The sequence below is a fragment of the Botrytis sinoallii genome (assembly GCF_014898435.1).
Source record: "Botrytis sinoallii strain Bc 23 chromosome Unknown BSIN_039, whole genome shotgun sequence".
Taxonomy (NCBI): domain Eukaryota; kingdom Fungi; phylum Ascomycota; class Leotiomycetes; order Helotiales; family Sclerotiniaceae; genus Botrytis; species Botrytis sinoallii.
Genome location: NW_024066066.1, coordinates 251,252 through 269,674, shown reverse-complemented (window position 1 = coordinate 269,674; position 18,423 = coordinate 251,252). Strand labels below are relative to the sequence as shown.

The 18,423-nt window shown below is 41.6% G+C and overlaps 6 protein-coding genes across 6 annotated transcripts; 2 read left to right on the top strand and 4 right to left on the bottom strand.

Moving 5' to 3' along the window:
* Window positions 1–991: 991 nt before the first annotated feature.
* Window positions 992–2,587, bottom strand: EAF02_012090 (uncharacterized protein; the record flags this gene model as incomplete). Its single annotated transcript, XM_038908138.1, has 7 exons — window positions 992–1,334; window positions 1,384–1,485; window positions 1,550–1,932; window positions 1,979–2,058; window positions 2,113–2,149; window positions 2,198–2,217; window positions 2,317–2,587. 7 exons carry the CDS (start codon window positions 2,585–2,587, stop codon window positions 992–994), a joined length of 1,236 nt encoding a protein of 411 aa, XP_038752158.1.
* Window positions 2,588–4,550: 1,963 nt separating this feature from the next.
* On the bottom strand, window positions 4,551–6,609 carry EAF02_012089 (uncharacterized protein; the record flags this gene model as incomplete). The annotated part of the gene is made up of 6 exons (XM_038908137.1): window positions 4,551–4,774; window positions 4,871–5,012; window positions 5,071–5,860; window positions 5,914–6,137; window positions 6,193–6,220; window positions 6,299–6,609. 6 exons carry the CDS (start codon window positions 6,607–6,609, stop codon window positions 4,551–4,553), a joined length of 1,719 nt encoding a protein of 572 aa, XP_038752157.1.
* A 1,856-nt stretch (window positions 6,610–8,465) lies between these two features.
* EAF02_012088 (uncharacterized protein) lies at window positions 8,466–8,969 on the bottom strand (the record flags this gene model as incomplete). Its single annotated transcript, XM_038908136.1, has 1 exon — window positions 8,466–8,969. One exon carries the CDS (start codon window positions 8,967–8,969, stop codon window positions 8,466–8,468), a length of 504 nt encoding a protein of 167 aa, XP_038752156.1.
* Window positions 8,970–9,602: 633 nt separating this feature from the next.
* EAF02_012087 (uncharacterized protein) lies at window positions 9,603–10,718 on the top strand (the record flags this gene model as incomplete). The annotated part of the gene is made up of 1 exon (XM_038908135.1): window positions 9,603–10,718. One exon carries the CDS (start codon window positions 9,603–9,605, stop codon window positions 10,716–10,718), a length of 1,116 nt encoding a protein of 371 aa, XP_038752155.1.
* A 4,661-nt stretch (window positions 10,719–15,379) lies between these two features.
* Window positions 15,380–16,441, top strand: EAF02_012086 (uncharacterized protein; the record flags this gene model as incomplete). Its single annotated transcript, XM_038908134.1, has 1 exon — window positions 15,380–16,441. The coding sequence occupies one exon, from the start codon at window positions 15,380–15,382 to the stop codon at window positions 16,439–16,441; it is 1,062 nt and encodes a 353-aa protein (XP_038752154.1).
* A 636-nt stretch (window positions 16,442–17,077) lies between these two features.
* EAF02_012085 (uncharacterized protein) lies at window positions 17,078–18,012 on the bottom strand (the record flags this gene model as incomplete). Its single annotated transcript, XM_038908133.1, has 2 exons — window positions 17,078–17,721; window positions 17,775–18,012. 2 exons carry the CDS (start codon window positions 18,010–18,012, stop codon window positions 17,078–17,080), a joined length of 882 nt encoding a protein of 293 aa, XP_038752153.1.
* Window positions 18,013–18,423: the final 411 nt, after the last annotated feature.

Here is an 18,423-nt window from a genome sequence, read left to right as displayed (position 1 = left end):
GTGGATTATTACTACTCTATTTTCGAAAATTACCATAGCTTTTCTTCAACCTTATCAAACTTAGGATTATTTCAATTCGATCTCGAAACATCAATTCAAAAGATATCGAACAAGTAATTTCATACATAAATAATTCAATTGAATCTCTATTTATTTCTTTTTTTCAAATTTTCGAAAAGCTTTGAATTGAAGCCAGAAAGGGTGGTGACCAATTGGTGACTTTTTGGCTGGGTCACCACCTCCCTTAGGGTTAGGGTCACTACCGATGCTGACCACCAAAAAAGTTCGTAGAATAATAGTTAGGTTGTGGCGAGCCCCTGCGGCTTGCCCTCTGAATATAAATTAAAAATAAATAAATAAAATAAATAAATAAAATAAATAAATAAAATAAATAAATAAAATAAATAAATAAAATAAATAAATTGAATTCTGAATTTTTTTTTTTTAATATTGTAATTTTCCCAAAATAATTAAAGACTAGGTAAAAATTCGTGATTGATATTCCTTAACACTTTTTCTAATCCAATAAGAAACTTTTGGTTAGACCGAGAATATCATGGTGATGGAAGGTAAATTGTATGAATATAGACGTGCTCGTGATATATACGAAGGACGAGAAGGTATAGATTATTGTGCATATCCTATATTATCAATATCAAGATCTACAAGGAAAATTCAATTCCTGATACTGAATCGTAAAATTTCAAGGAAAACACATTTTATACTCGGATTTCTTGTTAGCGGTAAAAATCTTTCAAGAACCACATACCAATTTCATGATAATTTGTTAGTATTATGTATAGGGAAACAATTTTAGAAGAAACGAAACATTTCATGAACCAAGCTGAATGTGTACCATGAGCCTTTCGGAATTGAAACATTACTTTAGACTGCTGTGGTCGCTGACCAAAGGATTACATATGATAATCACCCCGAGCTCCCCAAATTGTACAACCATTTGACCTCTCTTGGTATCTTGATTCTCATGGAATCAATGATTTGCTGCTCGATTCGTATTCTCAAGCTCTTTATCTTCATTTGAATCTTCCTCAAGTATAGTTGCATTGAAATTCGTCATGTCAAGATTAGGATAAAGTTTAGGTTGCTTCTTACGCCGTTCTGTGTTGACTAATTCCACGTTTGTTTCGGAACCCTCACCGCCTCTACTGGATTTCTCGGATTCTTTTCTTCCCTTGGACCTCCTCACGCATCTGAAGCATAAAATAAATGCAATTTTCGAGCCCAATTTTCCAAACTGCCGGTCATATGTACGGAAGAATTTTGACATGTGCCAAGTACAAGCAATAATCATGCCGATAAACAATTCTGCGAGGCTGTAAAATGAAGTTAGCAAATATGATATTCACCTTTTGTGATTCTTACGTCAAGATAAATACGGGTACTAAAGCCCATGTGTTATCCAATCCAGATACCTGATTGAGTCGAACGCGGTAAATGATACTCAAGATTGAAGCCACAATGGCTCTATTTTCTTATGTTAGTATTCCCATCGACGAGCCTTCGGTCTTCCTATTAAAATGAAACTCACAATGCTCCAGTAGCAAATATCAATCCTACTCCCAACTTCTTTTTTGTTGCCATATGTAATTTGCTTACTGCGAGTAATGGTATAACAAACAGGAAAACGTCAAGTGCTAAGCCAACAGCAGCTATAGGAATAGTCAATTTCTGAGTGGTGAATATTCCATCCGAGATTAAGCTGTATACGAAGTTCTCGCCATGCGGCGGGGTTGTCCAAACAAGTGTAGCAATGGCCACTGGAAAATACCAAAGAGAGGTTATGGCGGCACCAATATAACAACAAATTCTAACCCAACGCATAGAGGTAAATATTTCGATATAGGTGAGCCAAATCGTAAGCTTTACGAGCCCGAAAGCCAAAGGGGTATTCCAGGTAGGTACAATGAATCCCTGTTCTATGTTAGGAATAAATCAAGATCTCTCCAAGAAGACGCACAACTCCGTTGTAATTGGTGAACAACCTAGCGAGTGAATAATCCCATGTATGCAATCCTACAGTTCCCAGACCAGTGACAGCTATGCCTTTTGTTAGTTGAGTATACATTAATAAGCAGAGATGAAACAACCTACATATCATGGTAATTACATAAGAGTTTATGGAGGCGAGCTACAGATGAGTAAGAAACTTGACCTTCATGACAGAATCAGCACATACCAAGGCAAGAAGCCAGGTCACTAAAGCTTTTGATTAGTATTCCAAAATATAATAAAAATATTGACAAGTCAAGTTCGCAGCGATCTGGCTGGTGGTAGAAGATGAAATATGTTACTTACAATCGTTCCAGCGCAGTTTCACAGGTCGCATAATCATAAATTTTGTCCACGTACGAATCCCACAACATATTAACATAAGAGCAAAGAAGAGACTACACACTGCGATAATGACCGGTTGTAAGGTCTCTGGGTTTTCAGAAAAGGATTGAACCCCTGGAGGTGGCGTTCCCGCGGGAATGGTAACAAGGACTGAGTGTGGTAACTTCACTATTTGTGCAAGTTTCTCTTGAAGAGGAGATTTGCGTCTGAATAATTGGATTATTGGACTCATGGTTCCTTTCCACTTGAAATTAATCGAAGAATAAAAGATACGATGGATGAAGATAAATTCAAGTACGTAAATATTAATCAAACGTATCTGTAGGATTATGAATGATGAAATAACTCAACGGTATACAATCTAGATTAATTGAAGAGGACTTCCATCACCTGCATGCATATAGCACGAGGACAAAGGATGATAAATTCTCATGATTGGCTAGGCCGATACCAGATTCAGACCTCAACAGGTGTTTAGAATGGTTGAAAGAGACGTCTTCAACGACGATGTGATCTAACAAGGAGGTGTCAGATCATAAATACCGCAGACCACACGAGCAAAATTGCACCTTTTATTCCGGTTTGTTTTGAGAATATTCGAAGAGCCTGAAAATTCAATGAAAGATGGCGAGATTCCAAGAAAATCGATTGTTTTGATTAGTAATGATGTGAAGAACAATGAAACCAGAAAACAGGAGACTGGGAGAGATCTGGAACGTTTTACCAGATACTTGATTGGGATTGGATAATGACAAACAAAGAATTACGGCAATTTATAACTTAGACAGCGCAGTTTCGAATTTTAATATTGTGCGTCGTTGAATAGTATATTGGCATTTATGATCAAAATCTCGTGGTGGTAAAGTTTAATCTGAAAACAAGGTATCGAAAGTGGACTGGTTTCAAAGCATTCTGTAACATGAACACGACAACGACATGTGTTTCTCTGAGCTGATAGCCTTTCAAGGTAAAAAGGTTATAATCAATATCGCGTGGGAACAACTAGCAAAAACAGCATAATCCTGTATGGATTGAGTATCTGAAGCGTGGGCTCGGGAGAAGGGGCAACACATGTGCGGTAGTCCTACTCATGTCGTATCAAAAAGAAACTCGACGCCAATACTACACACGGTCATCAGGGAATGAACATCCAACTTTGGTAAAGTTTTGGTGGTGAGAGGGCGCAAGAAAGACGCGGCAATGGGAAGAAATTGTGCTGCGAGACTATTTGTCCGCCACGAAATTGATCTGAGGATAATAATTTCACCCAGAAAACGAAAGTTCCATCATGATTGTTTCCATATATCCGTACATCATTAAATCTCCGTTCACCGAATCTATCATCTCCAGCAGAGTTTTCTTGGAAGAGAACTCAATAGTAACCGCTCTTGGTATTCGCGTGCCTGCGGCCAACTTGAGCATTTTGAGATCTAACTCGACGTTAATTGTCGAGCACGTAAAAGCTTCGGCAGCTACCAGTTCGACTGGCAGAATAATGCCATAAATTCTTGCCTGATATTGTTCCATGAGCGACAACGCACATGAGCGCAAAACCACTCTGGAAATCGATTAATGCTTTGAGACATCCACCTTCCGGGGTGTTATAAGCAGAAATTCCCCTTGCCTTGGTATTATCTCCCATTCACCATCACTACACCCTACCCTTCCCAGCCTCCTGAAACCAGATATTCAACGTGTTACCACCAAAGTCTTTGATACAGTACTCCACCGTTGCGTGCCCAATCATCGTCATTGCGTATATTCTTGTTTGTTCATGCTCGAAGATTCGTCGTCAAGATCTGAGTTCCATCTCGCACACTTACCATTTCCCCAAAGTATCTTGTTATTGCGGCACAAATACATTCAGCTTTACCAATCATTGATTCCACGAATTGTTTGCAGAGAGTAACGTCAAGGACGGCAAAAATGGTTGGAGGTTGAATAATTGTGTTTGACGCTCGCCACTACGCGTTCAGGCAGGCTAGAAGACCCCGGAACGGAAAATCCAGTGCCCCGCACAAACATTTTGGCTCAACCACATGTGGTTCAAAACTTCATAAATTTGTTGTACCGATCCTATCTTTGGCCATCGTCTGAGAAGCAAATCGGTGTCGCAAAATTTAATCATCACAATTAAACCCGGCCGAAACCTTATTGGCCATTATGGACTCTTTGCCCTCCTATTTCACCTGACACTAACTAAAGATTTTGTCCACATAAGCATGCCACCTTGTCCTCGGAGGCCTTTCAACGTAATTTCTCGTATACTCTTCAATCTCTTCCACCTCCTGATTTCTCAATATCACCTCATGTGGTTTTAACCATTTTGTTTTCTTTACAATTTTCCATCCGACAAAAACAATTGGAAAGACGCCAACCATTGCGTAGGAGAAGAGGAAAGTTGGAACATCCCACGCACCTGTCACAAAGTTAGTTCTTTCTATCCAAGAGGCCAAAAGAATTCGTAACATGCCGGGGGAGACGATGTCAGAGAGTGGGTAAAAATTCGACATACCAGGTAAGAAAACTGTATATCCACCGACAAAAGTCATGATAAAACATCCTGTCAATGCATAATATGCACTGAATGGTTGCCAAAAACTTGTATGTGGTAAAGTATTTCTATCAAGTCCTTGCGCATCACATGCTCTCTTCCACTACATCAAGTCAGTATTGTCCGCATAGCCACTCTGAAAATTCAACAGGTTCACTTACACATATAAAGGTATAAGCCATAACGCTGAAATTAATCAATTGACTTGCAGTAACCAAATTAACAAACCATTGAAGTACTACCGCTGCATTGTTCGATACTTGCAAAAAGCTCAATAATGCAACGGCCAATGTAGCACAAACACAATAAATTGGAACGCCTTCCTTTGTGCACTTGGTGAGAAATTCGGGAGCTTTTCCTTCAAGCGCAAGACCGAAAAGTGATCTTGATGCACAATAAACATAAGAGTTACCCGCCGAGAAAGCAGCTCCAAGAACCATGGCGTTAACGATATCCGGGAGAATTCTGATTTGAAGTCGATTCATGGCGACTACATAAGGACTAGCTGCTGCTCCTGGTAGACCATTTGTAAATGCATCTTTGAGTTCTTGGTCATTGTATGGAACCAAGATTCCCACAGCCAAACTTCCCAGAACAAAAAATGCGGTAAGCCGATAGAAGACCCCATTAAATGCTCTAGGCATAACAACTCTAGGATTTTGGGCTTCACCGGCTGCCATTGAGACATAATCTGGACCGGCTATGGTGAATGAGGCTTGAATGAGACATTGCAAGAATCCTAGGAAGCGACCAAGAGATCCCGTTTTATAAAGTTCGGTGAAAGCTCCTGGATTTGACCAAAATCGGAACCCGAATCGATCATGAAGTGGATTTACACCCAGCATCGTGATGAAAGTGAATATGATCAGACCAACAATCAAGAGAACTTTCCCCATTGCGAGGTAAAATTCCGATTCTCCATACCATCTGACAGCAAATAGATTGATAAAACTATAATAGGGGTGGTCAATAGTTTGAGCAGAAGAGAATTCAAAGTAGCATACCCATAAAGAACTATCACAATAGCAATAATTCCACCAGCAGGAACTGCATCACTCCAATAATGAATGATGATGTTGCAAGCTACAATTTCGAATGGAACGAGAGCAGCTTCAAAGATAAAGAAGTTGTATCCTGCGGCAACTCCGAATGCTTCATCGACATACCGGCCAGCGAATCGTATGAATGGAGATGAAATCGGTAGATAAGTTACCATTTCTGCCATACACTAATAAAGTTCTCACAATTAGAAGGGTGAATAATGACCGAGAGTGGCTACTTACATTTGTGACCGCCAAAATGAAAGTGCACCTAACATTTCAATACATCAGATGTCAATTCCGTGTCTTCAAATTCGACAATGGTCTAGAAGAAAGTACCTATACATACCAAATAGTGAAGGCCAAGAATAAACTTCCCGGTCCTCCATTTATCAACCCATGGCCAATTTGAACATAAAGAGCAGTTCCAATTGTCCCTCCGATGCCAATCAATTGAATATGTCTTGGTCTTAATTGCCGATGGGTAGAATCATGCGTCTGGTTGATGGATATGGTTTCGTCATGATATGGTGGAGAGAAGGTATCAAGTACTTCTTCTTCATGCTTCTCTTTCAGATACCCATCATTTGTAGGTTGTCTACATGAAGCAATGTTTTCATGATTAAATGGATGGGGTGCTTCAATACCAGAAGAAGACATGACAGCAATGATGATAATTAGGGAAGAAAATTGAAGAAAATATTTTTATCTCTCAATCAAGAATATTGTCAGCGAGCAAGAATTCGAAGACCCAGCCAACTAACGGTTAGTTACTGGTAAGGTTACACCAATACAGTTCGTCCGTGCCCCCCACTAAGGTTAATGAGACATCGACATCGACATGGGCAAGAGTGAATGACAAGGAAGAGAAATCCCCTCCCCCCGCAAATTTTAGGAGGGGTGACATGCCATTTGTAAAATGGGATTTCTAATGAGGCTCGAGTCGAGAATAACCTTGGAAGGCGAAAAACATTTCATATGATACCTCGTAGTAGGTGAAGCCCTTGGCTTTTCTACGCCAACTGCCATTCTTCATTTCATGTCTGCAGTGCAACCTTGGAATCATCATAAGGTTGCAGTCATACGTCGGGCGTCCCGTACCAGATCCCATGGACCATGGACCATGGACCATGGTTAATGATTGATACGATACCGGTATGTGCTTGAGGCAGCGTGGAAAGGGCTAGTATGAATACCTAGATAACGAAGAAAGTCGGTTTCTCTCCCGTTCCGACTTTTTCATTGGCTGCGCATACCATGTAGGTCAATCCAGGTTAATGAAGCTTTTTACAAGGGCCGAAAGAGCCTCGGTTTGAGATGGAGTCCACGGGTTTCCAAGGTTCCTGGCAATTTTTCAAGCCACAACTGCACCGCCGCATTAATAAACGTGGGGTGATTGGGTTTTCCTCAAGCTGAGGTCTCCAGCTACCATACTGGTATTACCAAATTGCTTTACTCGTACCATTATCTTCTAAGAAGCAACATGTATCGTAGAACTGTTCAATTTCAAATTCTGTCAAAGGCTTTATCTTGAGAATCAGCGTTACCGGTAATTTCTCAATGTCAAACGAAGACCCAGTAAATGCTGGGACTATGGTTCAAGATGACCACGAAGCTCTGCCACTATGGTACGAACAAAAAATTCTACCATGACTGAAATGGATGCAGAATACCTTATCCTGTACTACCTATCTCAGTGCAAAACCCGATGGATCACATTGATCGTTGGTGTAGCCATTTCCCTATCAGCGCAAATATTTACTTTTCCCTGTGTTCCTCTTCCTCAACACGGCACGAATGTTAGCCTTCAATTGATCAATACCATCATCACCGCAGACGTGATCATCCAGGGGGTACCACCTGCATTCTTGGGAGAATTATTAGATGGACTTGGGCGTCGACCAGTATATTTATGACGTTTACTTCTTATGTCGCGGCGAGTATTGGCTTGCATTACAAGATAGTTATGATTCATTACTTATGGTCCGAATATATTGAATGACTTTAGATTTTCAAGGGAACATAACCAGAAACTATAGAAACTTATGGAATTCTAGTATTTCAATATTTTACTACAGTAGGCCGTCTACAATGACGGAAAGCGAAAGCGAAGTCGAAGTATTACATCTGCTATAGCTCTTCAAATCATATTTCAGTTGTAGATCTGAATTTATTATAACTTTCCCAGTTTTGAGTAAGAGTAACAAACCCTTGCTCTACCCATTGAATCCTATCTGTCTACTCCGTAATACCACATAGCTTTATCTATTACTCCATTGTTCTTATTATATCCATTTCGTGCCCGCTCGATTGATTTGCTAATGCTACCGATTTTGGTATCTCTATGATTAAAGAGCCTTAGATATTTCTTTCCAAATTCGAATCCGAATCTGGGCTCCACCCGCAAACTTCCCCTACTCGGTCATTGGTGGTCCGTTCCATCTTTTAAAATCTTCGGTGTCAAGCCCGAAAAGATCCAAGCAACGCCCTATCATTTGATCTACTAGATCATCTATCTAACTAGGTCTTGTATAGAATGCCGGCATCTGCGGGCAAATGATCGCTCCAGCTCGGGTGATCGTCATCATGTTTCTCAAATGAATCTCGCTCAACGGCATTTCTCTGACTGCCAAGACTAACCTCCGTCTTTCCATTAGCATGACATCGGCAGCTCTGGAAATCAAATCTTCGCAATATCCGTAACTGACGGCAGCCAAAGTCTTCATGCTACATGGAATAATAATCATAACATCAGCATGGAAAGATCCACTCGAAATTGGGGCGGTTTGATCATGATTAGACCACACATGATCAGCAAGAGCTTTAATATTTGCAGACGTATAATCCGTCTCGTATTTTATAGTAGCTAAAGCCCAGTGAGTGAGGACGAGGTGTGTTTCGACATTCAGACGTCGTAGCGCCACAAGGACTTTGATTCCCAGAAAAGCACCAGTGGAACCAGTCATCGCTACCATAATGCGTCTGCGAGGAGTCGGAGGGTGGGTACCTTCATTCGTCATTGTTTCTGACAGGAAGAACATTGTATATGTGGAAAAAAGGTGACTACGGGAAGAAAGCTTAGTTGCGTGCAAGAAAGAAGATTGATGAATGATGTACTATTTTCGTTCACGACTGACATCTTTAAATAATGATCCTGAAATTCATCATGACGCACAAAGTTCAAAGCATTTGAAGTTATACGGGGGCCGCTCCGAGTCGCGCCGAAGTCCCCCGAACTGTTACTATCCCACATAATGCTATACGTGAGTTTGAGAGAATTTCAACTCAAGACAATTGATTTTTTAAGCTTTACTGGTTTTGAATGTCACATTACATTTCCGAAAGAGATAACGTCACTTCTGTTCTTCTCAGCGGCTAAAGAGTAGCTCATATCATCACTCCCACAGCTTTCATATCAAAGATATGATCCATCTTCAATTTATGCTATAAAACCGGGTATATCGGAATGAGTCTCTGATATGCACGATTTTATGGATGCAAAAGCAGGGCCCTTGAAAGCTTCGGAGCTGTAATATTGTAGTTGTGTGCACAAGTCGTCGTAATTTGTAACAATGCCATATGATGTTGTGCCGATCCTCATCAGTGCCGACAAACATTATCAAATAATTCCCTACAACACATCGAACACCATCATGGCTCCCACAGACCTATCATCGTATTGGCTTCATCAGGCTGATGGAGGGAAATATGTACAGACCTACGGCATGCATGTCGTACAGACACCGGACAAATCTTGGACGAACTGGTCAATTGCACGTGCCATGGTCCATGATAAGAACCACCTTGCCGGATGGGTAATTGAACCTCAGCACATCTGGAAGATTCATCAGCAATGGAAAAAGATTGGAAAGGATATACCATGGGTATTGGCTTTTGGCGTGCCTCCAGCAGCTAGTATGACAGCTAGCATGCCCATTACAGATGGCGTCACTGATTCTGGATACATTGGGGCTATGACCGTATCTGCTTTAGATGATGTTGTCAAATGTGAAACTAACGATCTATACGTTCCAGCCAACGCTGAGATCGTTTTCGAGGGAACACTTTCAATCACAGAAACTGCTTCAGAAGGTCCCTTTGGTGAAATGCATGGTTACGTATTTCCTGGAGACACACATGAATGGCCAAATTACAAGGTCAATGCGATCACTTATCGAAACAACGCGATCCTACCTGTTTCGAATTGTGGTCGTATCACAGATGAGACACACACACTTATTGGCTCACTTGCAGCCGCGGAGATCCGTCAACTTTGCCAGAATGCCGGTCTCCCAATCATGGACGCATTTGCGTCATTTGAAATCCAAGTCACCTGGGTCGCATTAAAAGTGGACATCACAAAACTCAAGGAAATGAACACTACTCCAAAAGCATTTAGACAGAAAATTGGAGACTTACTCTTTTATCATAAAGCTGGCTATGCCATTCATCGTTTGATTCTCTGTGGTCCTGATATTGATGTCTATGACTTCAAAGATGTCATGTTCGCGTTTTCAACACGGTGCCGACCAAATCATGACGAGACCTTTTTCGAAGAGTGTCGAGGGTTCCCATTGGTTCCTTATATGTCTCACGGAACTAGTTCGCCTGTCCAGGGTGGAAAGGTCATCTCGGATGCTTTAATGCCCACCGAATATGAGGGAAGTCAGAACTGGCAGCAGGCCTCGTTCAAACACTCATACCCCGAGACTTTACAGAAGAACATCAACGCTAAATGGATGAATCCGTGGGAATTTCCAGATAACTGAAGGAATGTACAGATTAATAGCCGATAGATTAAGTATATAGACACTAGTAAATTTACATTAACTACCTAAGGAACCAAAATTTCGAATGCGAGAATCTAAAACCTTGACACATTTATAGTAACTGTATGAACGATGATGTGCATAACATAGCGATTTCTAATGATACCTGATTATATTGTTGGCACACTGGTTAACAGACCTAAGGATAATAACATGTTCTTGTAGAAAAATTAAAATGGTACCATTGATTGAAGATGAGGAGAACATATACCATTTAGGAACCTCTGCTAGCTCCATCACCTGAAGATTCTGTTGCTTCAACACCCGCTGGCCCCGATGCAAAAAATTTCACGATTTATTGACCTCAAGGTATGTAGTTCTCTAGCGAAGAGTCAAATCCAAACAATTGACTTTCAACCATTGAGGAATCTGTCTATACGATTAGCAATCTTGAGAATCTCGAGAGTGAGGATCCGTGCTCACCCCATATAATTGGTTCAAACAAGTTTATTGAGTTCGCAATTTCTAGACTGTCTACTGGTTGATAAGAATCAATATCGTTGCTATCATTCTGAAAATTTATGAAATCCTGCGGACCCGGTGTTCTTAAACTCCCAGAGATTAGCCTTATACATCATGGATGCCACTGTTGGAGTAGATGCAGGACATAAAGATCTAGAGGTACATTCAAAGATCCTGAAGCAATGCCTGGCACCTTTTCGGTAAATCCATCCGCAGTTCAATCGATAGATTTGCTTTGGATATTTTATAGTCCCCTGAGTGCGGAAACTGCTCATTGATGTTGTTTCGACAATTCCATGCTTTGATCTGAAGCACCGCTACTTCCAGCGAGCAGATCGAGAAAATCACCCAGTGAGCTATTTACCTCTAGATTTGATGGTTTTTTTGGCATTAAGTAGGCATAATGATAATGCCAAGCTGAGTCCGTTGTGAAATATAGGCCATGAGCGTGAGGCAAGGGAGCTTAAAGAATGAAGCTGTAAGAATGCTTGTGTCCCCTTAAGCAGATAGGAATCGTATTTTCCAACTACCAATTTCTGACTCTCATCCATTATTTGACAGCCACGAACTTTTCGGAGGGTCAGAAGTCACAGCCACACAACCGCGAAACTGACATGTAGCTCAAGCGCATATATGGTTCACACCGCTGGCGAATGTTACCACTCCGTGTTAGCTCGTCCAGCGGCTCCCTATTAAGGAGAAGAACCTCCTCAATTTGTTTGACATTCTCGGGAATCATAGGAGATTCAATTCTGCACATCTTTGAACTGGTAAAGAGCGGAGAAATTTATTATAGAGAACATTCATACGCTCCGAGTAGGAAAAGGCACTCTTCAGTTCTCTCAAAACTCCTGATGGCCGAATCGTTGGAGGTCTGTCGAAACATTATGAAAGAAGAGTGTCCTGCCACAATAGCGCTGACCATAATCTGTAATGTGGCGAAGACTCGACGGAGTTCTCTTAAATGTAGACCAAGGCTTTGAGCAATTCTTACCGTAGTTCCTAGAAGATGCCAAGCTGCTCCTGGCTAAATGCAAAGGGTGTTGCCTTCGGTCCTGGAATTCTGTGAATTGAAGTTCCACATGACGTAGAACAGCCTGGCCCAAACACTCTCGTCTCGGCTTTTATTTTGGAGAATCTTCGGCTTGCTCATCTTCTAGTGGTGCCCGAGTTCTTTCATTATGATGCAAGAGATTGGAGGACGTGGAATCCAGCAACAGAACTTCTCAAAGTTGTCTACAGTTTGATTGCACAAACCATAAATATGATGGGGGATGATATTGAGACAGATGGAACGTGTCCCAATTTCTCCACCGAGCGCTTCCAGGAATTGAAAGAGAATACTGACGCACTACCCGCTGCAATCCAGTTGTTAGCAGATCTAATTTCAGTCGGACCAGCTTTGTAGTTTTGCATTGTGGATGGTTTGGAGATACTCGATAGCTGTGAAGGAAATGTGTTGCTTAGGAAGAGTTTCAAAGATCTGATTACCCTTATGTGTAAATCTGTTGCTGCAAAGTCGTTCTCGGGTCGAGGACGGATTTTCAAAGTTCTGTTCACAACCAACGGTTTTGTGAGAGAGCTCGCAGATCGTCATGATGCGGAATATTTTGTGCAATTGACATACGACGACGAGGAGGAAGACGAGCTTCTTACATATCCCTGACCATCGCATTAAAAACTCATTGCAAGTGTTGTCCCAGGGTGGTATGGAATCTTTGAATTCCATCACAATCTTCCGAGTCCAACACCACGCATCCATATTGCTGTCAGGCAAATTTAAAAGAATAAATTCAAATACTGCTCACTCATCTGATTGCCACGATTACTATAGGTCACGAGATAGCAATGTATTTGTTCATCACCAACGGGTTGAGATTGAGCACATCTGTAACCGTTGGTTTGGTTTGCTATCATCTCCAACAGCTGGATTGTGGTTTACAAGGTACATCTGGCCTCGTCTATGCATTTTCAGGATTTAAATGGTCTTGAGGAATGATGAGGCTGTGCCAGAAGTGTTCTTTTGCTCTGTCTTATTCAGTTTTCGAAATTTATTTCTCTTTCGACCTCCAATCATGTGTGGGACAGAATAAATCTCCCCAGCTTTTCCGTCGTTGGGTATGTAGGCCTGCCTTCGGACAGCTTGGATATCATTGTCGTGATTACCATTCAAAAAGTTCCTCACTTTACCTATTCACGATTTCGTAGATCAGTGGATCACTCGCAGGCTTGATGCAGGCCATAATACTCAAACGCCTTAGTCACAATATTCAGATCCTCGAACAATATACCACTTCAATTGGGGAAGAACAAGCCGCTTAGCATGATTGTGACGGATGAGGATCTGAAGACTGGCAAGATTCGAACTCACCATCCAAATCTTGTCATTGGTGCCGACGGTGCAAAATCAACGACCTGAAAACTGTTGTATCCGGAAGTAAACCTCCCTCATGCTGGTCACTTAACATGGAACGGGACTGTATCGGAGAAAGATGTGCCTAGGGAGAGGCTGCTATCATTCATAATAAATGCATTCGTTATGCTGATAGATATTATATCGTGGCGTATGGTCTCCTGAGTATATTCTTTGCATTGCATCAATCTTTGAAGCTGAATTAAATTCCAGATGCCTGATTCCAGGCGAAAACAGGAGTGTTATCCCCGGTAAACGACAAGTGAAATTGATTTTATTCGATGCATACGAAGCCAATTCTTCAGAATAGCAAGTAGTAATCACAAATATCGACGGATTGAAGCATCAAAGAACTGATTCATTTATCAAACTTCGCTCCGAAATTTGGGCACAAAAGCAAGCAAACGATGACCACTCTCCGGAATCTATCAAAGAAATGATGAAAGATATCCAGAAAACAGTTTGTGACAGGTATCTGTGGTTGCATCTCACGAAAGCCAACACATTTTGATGGCACGCTTTTCTTGGTTGGAAATGATTTCGTACTATTTCGACCATCGGCAGCACAAAGTACAAATCGATGTGCTTTACATTGCCTACTCCTAGAGCAACTTCTTCTGAACAAGATTACCTTGCAAAACTATGAAAACTAAGTTCGTTTATGTGAAAATACTACTCTTCATTGGAGTAGGGAGGTTGTGTCATGTGTATGAGCAATCTCGCAGGCCGACTGTACCACAAAGTCCGTCACCAATAGGCGTGTCAAAGCAGGAGATGAGGTTTTCAGTTATAAAGCCGATTCTTAGCGATTATTTGATAGTAACCGATCGTATTCATCTTTAAGTTGGCCTGGATTCACCTGTTTGAGTTTGGTATTTCCCCGTAATCAATGTATAATATTATGTCAGCATCAGATGTAGATTTCTTGGAACTTCTCATTGATTTACTCGCTCAATGTCGAGTCATGATCCAGAAATCTTAAAATTGAAATTTGTAATACGCCGCTACTCCGTAAAAATGTGTCTGCTCTGACTGTACTTTGAGAATATCCGGGTGGTACTAGTGAAATACGGAAGATAATCGGCCCAAAGTTATTGAAACATACCGTTGTTCCCGTCAATCATGGCCCACCGAGCAAGTCGGCATCATCGAGCACGCACATCCTTTCGATAGAATTCGATTAAGTTTGAGCTGCTCATACTCATACCGTTTCTTGAGACACTAAGAGTGTTTGGATTGACAGATAAAAGTTGTATTCCGACCCACTTTTCTCGTGAGTTATTAACTCCCCGATGAGCCAAGAAACATAACTCCTTGAAACAAGAGATGGCGAGTTCAACATCACACAATGCAAGAATTACCATGAGCTAACAATGCCTTCAGTATCATACATCGGAAATTTCTCAGTGCGAGCGCCGATCTGGATAGTAAATCATTTCGACTACGGATTTGTGGCGTCGGTCCTAGTGAATCCGACGACCCAGACTTGCGTGCGTCAACGTAAAGCTTCGGAAGTAGTGAAATATGGTCAATGACATGATGTATACCATTGACAAGGTAGATGAAGTTGAATCTTGTCGACATCTATATAAGAGCTCAATAGGCCTCCCATTTTCATTCCCATCATTATCAAACAATAATCTCAAAGATCTGATTATCACATCAATCAAGCTCACTCAAAAACCTCAATTATCTCCTGTTGAAAAACACCAGAATTACCATCAACATGCTCGGAAAAGTCTCCCTCGAAGAAGCCTACGAAATCCCCAACTTGGCGGATCAATCTCGTGACCAGGCTGCCATGTATATTGCCCCAAAGGACCTCGATCGTTACATGCGCCAAATCAAATCCATCACTGGTGAACGTGTCAAGGTCTCTGATGCGAATGGAATTGGTTACACCATCGTTTCTTTGACCGTTCCAGGTATTCAAGGAATCATAGACCCAACTAAGGCCGAGAAACATGCCACTGAATGCAACAACTACATCGCCAATGAAATCAAAGGCCACCGAGATCGACTTGGAGCTTTCGCGTGCCTTTCAATGCACAACCCCGAGCAAGCTGCCGCAGAGTTGGAACGATGTGTCAAGGAATTTGGATTTCACGGTGCTCTCGTCAATGATTTTCAACATGCTGGTCCTGATGGAGAGACCTACCTCTACTACGATCAACCTGCTTACGATGTTTTCTGGAAGAAGTGCGTAGAGCTTGATGTTCCACTCTACATTCATCCTGCCGCACCAACTGGATCCATGTATGAGAAACAATTTGCTCAACGCAAATATCACATTGGCCCACCACTTAGTTTCGCTAATGCCGTTTCCCTTCATGTCTTGGGACTTATCAGTAACGGTGTCTTTGATCGTTTCCCAAAACTCAAACTCATCATTGGTCACTTGGGCGAGCATATTCCTTTCGATTTTTGGAGAATCAATCATTGGTTTGAGGACATCGAAAAGCCTCTCGCCGAGAAAAATGGAGACATTCCTTGGAAGAAGACTGTCGTTGATTATTTCAAGACAAACATCTGGATCACTGCCTCCGGTCATTTCTCGACCCCTACTCTCAAGTATGTTTGTGAGTACTTAGGTCCCGAGAGATTGCTATTCAGTGTTGATTATCCATATGAGACAATTGAGAATGGATGTGGATGGTGGGATGGTGATGCGGAGAACATCAAGAAGGCGCTTGGTGGCCGAAAAGCATATGAGGATGTTGGAAGGGCAAATGCAAAGAAGTTGTTGAGACTCGGAAAGTACCATGATTCGGAAGTTGTGGTCGAGTAAGGTCTAAGGAATCCACCAGTAGAAGGAAAGAGCCAAATTCTTTTTTCAATGCCTACTTATAGGCCAGATAGAAATAGTTTTTAGAGAATCAACCATACATTCATTTGTCAAATTAATCTCACCTAGAAATGCTTCTTGTGGATGCTCGACATAAGTTCAATCTGGATGACTGTGCTGACCGACCTTTTCTCTGGAAAGGCACTTGATACTAACGTGAGAATCGATGTTTCGGCAGCAACTTGACCTCATTAACTATGCAGGTCTCAAGGGCGGATCGAATGCGTACCAGGTAACTACCTTTCTTTAAGCCACGAGCCTTATTGATATTCCCGAAATTAGAAGGATATATCCAACCATATCTTGCAATTATGATCTTCACTCGTAGATAGGAACAGAACCTTCGACCTTCGATTGTTATGTTCATTGAAAAGAGGAATAAAGCAAATGTAGATAATTTGAGGCATAGAATCATGAGTGCACTGGAGATAACACGTGAATGTATTGAAGTATTGTAATGTCGGGGAATGTCTGATGGGGGAAAGTAGCACGCAAACATTTGAGTAACGAGGAAACGTAACGACAGGACGCGTTGAGTACGGAAGAATCGCACTTCAACACCTTCGACGATAATAATTGTCAAGCAAACCATCTGTTGAACCAATCAATAGCCTGAGCCTCCGCCTTATTTGCACATTCCAACTCATCCTTATCGTCAGGATGTGTTCGAATAGCAAATCCATGCTTTGCACCTTGAAGAATACTGACTTCAGAATTACGCTTGTGCTTCACCTGAAGTATTTCCTTCATCTGATCAATTTGAGGAGCTTTCATGGCTGAATCATTATCTCCGATTGATACACTGAGTGGAATTCTGACTGCTTCGATATCGTTTGGGACCTCGATATAAGAAGGATGGGCAGTGAATGCACAATCGATCAATGGTTCAGGAGTAGTAGACTTGGCTTGCGATTGATGTCGTTGAACGCGCGATGACAAATCGTCTTGTGCAAGAAGTATAGTATGTTTTCCACCCCAACAGAAACCCGCAACACCAATCTTGAGATTGTTCGTTGGAAAGGGAGGTTCGGATGATCGAAGAGCTTGAAAGAAGGAAACTACTTTAGGATGGGTGATGGGAATTTTGGTCTTTGTTTTCCAAGGAATTGCGATAGTCATAGCTTGAAAAATATATATAGGTTTGAAGAAAATTGTCGTCAACCAAGACGCAGGTTCCATGATTTTATCAAATAGAGAAATGGCGTGAGGATTCATTGCATTGCCTATGGAGAAGTCAGGTTGTCTTAGAAGGTAGATGGAGCTGGAGAAAACGAACCATCCATAAAGTCGGGACAATAAACCAAGAATCCGCCTCCTTTGGCATAACGATCTGCCATTACTCTGTTGTTGACAAAATCCCAACCAAAAGCATCAGTAATGATAACAACTATACCCTTTGGCACATTCCCATTTTCTGGTTCTGCAACATAAGTTGGGAGACCGTGAATCATAGTTTCTTTGCCAGTTGCGGTTGTTGTGGTTAACCCCCCTCGAAAGCAATCTGGGCACGACATCTTTAAGAGGTTTTGAATTGATTGACGGGAATTGTAAGAGGTTCGAAAGGAGTTTCAATTGCGATTAAAGACACTCTTTTATGGACTTACTGAAGACATATAAATACCTGATAGTTGAGCATGTACTGATGGAAGGATGATAAATTCCTTATCATGAACTACGCCTCGGACGTTCACCACCATCCATCCTTACGACGTAGCCAATCGGTGTCAGCTTACCTTGAATTCGAGACGCCACGGTGTGACTCATGTGGTTCAATTGCATCAAAAATATCATCCAGAAAAGAGGTAAAGTGAGAGCATCGGCGAGACCAATCTGGTTGTGAATGTCCAAACCGTAAATGAAGGAGTAGAAATTGGTCAACCATGGCAAGAAGTCTCTAGGTCTTACCGCTCGAAGACCTGTCAGTA